The 5398-nt window shown below is 53.1% G+C and overlaps 1 protein-coding gene across 1 annotated transcript; it reads right to left on the bottom strand.

Annotated features, from left to right (window-relative positions):
- Positions 1 to 524: 524 nt before the first annotated feature.
- Positions 525 to 1778, bottom strand: ADRB1 (adrenoceptor beta 1; the record flags this gene model as incomplete). Its single annotated transcript, XM_084289699.1, has 1 exon — positions 525 to 1778. The coding sequence occupies one exon, from the start codon at positions 1776 to 1778 to the stop codon at positions 525 to 527; it is 1254 nt and encodes a 417-aa protein (XP_084145825.1).
- Positions 1779 to 5398: the final 3620 nt, after the last annotated feature.

Raw genomic sequence — 5398 nt, 5'->3', positions numbered from 1 at the left:
CACGGGCAGACCCCAGCCACTTCTGAGTGGGACCGGTCCCGAAGGGCTCGGAAATCAAACGGGGGGCACCTGCTGGCCCCTGGCACAGCGGGGACCTGCTCCTGCCTGGCTGCATCGCCAAGCTCCCGCTGCTCCTGCCCGGGCTCCGGCTGCCGGCGCCGTGCGGGGAGGCTCGCCCACGGGACGGGCTCGGGAGAGCGTTTCTCCAGCCCGGCCGCATCTAAGTCTCTTTCAGCACTAAATATAATCTGGTTATCTTTGGGACTGGCTGTTTTTATTTTCTGTCCTCCGGCCAGCGAGCTTCCTGCTTGCTTTTAGCTCCAGATGAGGTATGTCGTACGCAATTCACCTGCTTTTTAGTCGTAAGTAAACACGGGCTCTCTCTCCCCGCCAAGGCAAAGCGCAGCTTGGGCTGGCGTCAGCGTCCCCATCAGCGTCCCCACCATCAGCGTCCCCACCGGGCTCCTGCCCCGCTCTTCCCCTGGCCACGGCGAGCCCCGCGCCCCCTGCCCGCCTCCCCCTCCCTATACCTTGGACTCCGAGCGGGACGTTTTGCTATTTCTCTCCTCCAGGCTGGACTCGCTGCCGCCCCGCGTGCCCCCGTTGCAGTCGGTCCAGGTGCCCCCCTGGCTGTGCTCGGGGGACCCGAGGGTGCTGATGAAGCCCCCCGGGAGCGGGGCCAGCTGGCCGCCGCTGGCGTGCAGCCGCCGGTCCGCTTTGCGGGGGCAGCAGAGCAGCCTCTTGAAGGCCTTGCGAAAGTCCGGGCTGCGGCAGTAGATGATGGGGTTGAACGCGGAGTTGGCGTAGCCCAGCCAGTTGAAGAAGACGAAGAGCCAGTCCGGCACCAGGTCCCTGTCGAAGGCGTTGACGATGTTCACCAGGAAGAAGGGGAGCCAGCAGAGGGTGAACACTCCCATGATGATGCCCAGCGTCTTCAGGGCTTTCTGCTCCTTCATGGCCATGATGCGGGAGGTCTTCCGCTTGCTGGCCCGCCCGTTGCCCAGGACGGGCTGGTGGTGGGCGAGCGGGGAGGCCGGCGGCTGCTCCTGGCCGCCGTAGAAGCGCCCCTCGCAGCGGTCGATCTTGCGGATCTGCTCCTTGGCCTCCCTGTACACCCGCAGGTAGACGAAGATCATGACGAGGAGGGGGATGTAGAAGGAGACGACGGACGAGGCGATGGCGTACGCCCTGTTGGTGACGAAGTCGCAGCAGCCGGGGTCCTGGTAGCACTCCAGCGCCCGCGGGTCCTCGTCCCGCCACCAGTGCATCATGATGGGCAGGAAGGACACCAAGGCGGAGATGGCCCAGACGGTGCAGATGATGCCCTTGGCCCTCGCCCTGGTCATCAGGCTCTGGTAGCGGAACGGCGAGGTGACGGCCAGGTAGCGGTCGATGGCGATGACGCACAGCGTCTCGATGCTGGCCGTCACGCACAGCACGTCCAGCGAGGTCCAGCACTCGCAGAGGAACGACCCCCAGAGCCACGAGCCCCGCACCACCAGCGTGGCCCCGAAGGGCACCACCAGCAGCCCCATCACCAGGTCGGCGCAGGCCAGCGAGGTGACGAACAGGTTGGTCAGCGTCTGCAGCCGCTGCGTGCGCCCGATGGCCGCCATCACCAGCACGTTGCCCGCCACCGTCAGCAGCACCAGCAGCGCCATCAGCAGGCTCATCCCCACCGCCCACTGCTGCGACACGGCCCCGCCGCCGGCCTCCTGCCGCCCCGCCGAGCGGTTCCCCTGCGGGCCGCACTCCGCCGACAGCCACCCCTCGCCCATGGCCGCGCGCCCCGCAGGAACGCGCCCCCGCCGCCGCCGCCCCGGCCACCGCATGGCCCCGCGCCGCCGCGCCCCGCCCCTCGCCGCGCCGCCGCCAATGGCAGAGGGAAGAGGGGCGGGAGGGACACGCCCCCCCGGGGGACGGCCGCCAATCGGAGGAGGGAGGGGCGGGGCCTGAGTGCGGCGCTGCGGGCGCTGCCCCCGGGGCGCGGGGCTGGGTGCGGAGCGGGCGCGTTGAGCGGTGCACGGGGGGGCTGCAGCGGCTTGTTTATTGAATTATTTATTTAGAAATAAATTTATTATTTAATGCCCCGTGCACAGGTTAATTCCTCCCAAATGGAGATCTGTGCTCCCGAGACCCCTGGTCGGCACGGGGGTCTTCCCCCGTCTATAGATCCACTCCCCCATATATGTGTTCATGCCCCCATATGGATATTTCTTCCCTCCATTTGCATATTTATTCCCCCATATAGATACTTATTCCCCCATGTAGATATTTCTTCCCCCCATACAGATATTTATTCCCCCCGTATAGATATTCCCCACAAAGATATCAATTCCCCCATATATAAATCAATTCCCCCATATATAAATTAATTCCCCATATATAAATTCATTCCCCCATATATATTTACTCCCCTATATATATATTAATTCCCCCATATATACATTAATTCCCCCATATATACATTAATTCCCCTGCATATATTTATTCCCCTTATATATATTCCCCCATATATACATTTATCCCCCCATATTTATATATTTATTCCCCCATATATATGTTCCCCCATATATATGTTCCCCCATATATACATTCCCCATATATATATCTATTCCCCCTGTACATATTTATTCCCCCATTTATATATTTATTCCCCTGTTATATATCTATCCCCATCTATATATTTATTCCCCCAATTAGATACATATCCACCCTATATATTTTAATTCCCCATATATGTATTTATTCCCCCCATATCCATATTTATTCCCCACATATACATACTTATTCCCCTCCTTTATATTTATTTCCTCCTCCATGCATATTTATTCCCCCCCCATTTATTTAAGACCCCTGCACCCTTCCAGCTGGACCCTTAAAACTCTCCCCCCCCCCCAGGCTCATGCCTGCTCCACAAGGTCGCGACCTGGGAGCAGAGGATTTATTTCTCTGCCCGCTGTTTGCTTAACCCTGGCCAGCGGCCACGCAGCAGCAGGGACCTGACGCTTGGCTCCCCGCCGGCCCCGTGGGAACCCACGTGGAAATCCCGAAGCGTTGCCGTGCCTCGTCTGGTGGACAGGGGTGGGCCCCCTTGGGTGGGAAGGGCACGGTGCCCTAATGGGCAGAGGCAGACCTTACACCGAATGAACAGCAGCAGGATCCTGGATGGGAATATTTTCCAGAGCTGCTGTAAGTTACAGTGATGCCCACTGATGGATATTCCGTTTTAGCACAGAATCGACCAGATTGAAAGCTGATAAAATCCTACAGTCTTTTCCCCAGATGACACATTTTGTGGAAGGCAGCGATAGGGGTACCAAGTAGCTGTTTTGTTTGCTGATCCCAGAGCATCGTCCGTCTGTTGTCTGTTCATACCCTTTATTGCTGTGGTATCCTGATACAGCCAATAAACACCACAACCCAACCAAATGTCTGCTCTTTGCCCGTCAAACTCCCCTAACAGAGCTCCAGGTGGAGATCCCCATCCCACTGTAAGGGAAGATAAGCTCCAAGGAAATTACAAACAAGCATGCAATAAGCCAGAAGTAGCCTGATCTTGCCTTGCTTCCCAGTATCTTTGTCGGTTCAACAAGCGTCAATCTGGAATGCCAGCTCGGAGCCGGAGCCAAAATGTCTTTGGGAAACAAAGCAACAAAGCATCTCCAAAGGAAAAAATAAGCAATTTTACAATTTCTGTACAGAACATCCCCCTGGCCCTTACAGCACAGAGCAGCCAAATACTAACTGTAGGCTTAACCCCTTTCAGAGCACTACCTTTTGGAAATCTCCTTTAAAACAAAATTTCCTTGCTTTTTTTTTTTTTTTTTTTTTTTTTTTTTTAATTTCAGGCAGCTCCTTAACTTGGTTTTGATACAGATCTTTGTTTTCAAATACAAAGATCTGTATCAAAAAAAAAATTTCTGTTTTTCAGATACAGATCTTTGTTTTCAGTTAGGGATGTCAGGTCAGAAGAACTTCCAGACCCAAAAGGGACTGTTTCTACTTGTTCTCCAGATCATGGGTTTAACAAACAACTTATTTATTTTACCCCGGGAAAAAATAAATAAATAAATAAATAAGTCACTTAAATAAAAATAGTACCCAAAGAATTGGTAGTAATGTGGGGATGCTCTTGCCTGGCCTGCGTGGTTGGTTGGAAGGGGAAGATTTGGCAGAAGGGTGACGAATGTGTGGAGTAGGATGGTGGGGTTAGCCAGTGAGGAGAGCGAAGAGACTGTTTTAGCATGCTGAAGACATAATGTCTTAATGTAGCTCGAGGAAGAGAAAATTGTCAGGGAGAGGGAGGCATAGATGAATACAAGGAGGTTTAATGAGGGGTAGTATGATGAAAGGGAAAATTTGATATGAATCTCTAAAGGAGCTTCTAGGACGTAACCCCCACTGGGTTTCCAGGACTGGCAGAGGATATCTCATCGCTTGGGTCTTTATGGTTAGGTTTGACAAAGCTCAAATTCTCAGCTTTGGATCAGATAGCATCTTTCCCAAGATTTGGACATTTCCAACTCGTACTTTCAGCTTTAACGTGGCTTCCTACCATATCTCACCAACTAGGGTCTTGGCAAATACCCTTTAATTCTTCCTGTGCAAAGGAAAATAAACTCTGTCATCCTTGCTACTGGATAACCAGCTGGATGTAAGGAGATTTACTGGAGGAATGAAGTGGAGGGGCAGTTTCTCTGCGGCTATTAGTCTGGCGTGGACAGTGCAGAAGCTCCTGGGGCCCAGCAGCTGGGATGTGGAGTTGTGCTGGGCACAAGGGGTGGCCTGGCAGGATCTTGTCTTCCTCATCTAGCCTTGGTCCAGTTACGCCCTCGTTGCAATCAAATTACAGCACCACCATTAATGGCATAACATCATCTTAAATATTAACTGTTTGTTCTTTTGAGGCATTCACCAAAGCCCAGTGAAATGCCTGGAAGGCCTCCCATGATGTCAGGGAGTTACACAGGCCTGTCCTTCTTCCTTCTCGGCAGAAGGACCATGTAAAGGCAAACAAAAAATGCATGTGCTCTCACTTTTTCTTCCTGCTGCACTCCTAAAGCCCTTTGTAAACTGAACATACATCAGAGAAGCTGTTTTGTGTTGGTTATCCAGACAGTTTCACTAAAACCTGAGCAGACGACAAGCAAACAAGAAACAGCCCCGCAAGCCTTCGCATGAAGTAATCGGGCTCGGCCCTCTCTGTTCTGTCCCAGGAAGAAACTGTCACTTGGCTGGATTCACATCGGACTTTTGTTATTAGAGGAATAGAGACACGATGGAACGTTGCCACGAGATCCATGTCTCTTGTTTTTAAAATAAACATCTTGGCTTTGACTTGATGTTTATTTTCCATAAATGCCTCGGCTTTAATTTGGCATTTCTGCAGCAGCGG

Source organism: Netta rufina, assembly GCF_964035555.1.
Source record: "Netta rufina genome assembly, chromosome: 7".
In the NCBI taxonomy this organism is placed as follows: domain Eukaryota; kingdom Metazoa; phylum Chordata; class Aves; order Anseriformes; family Anatidae; genus Netta; species Netta rufina.
This window is presented reverse-complemented; position numbering and strand designations above follow the sequence as displayed.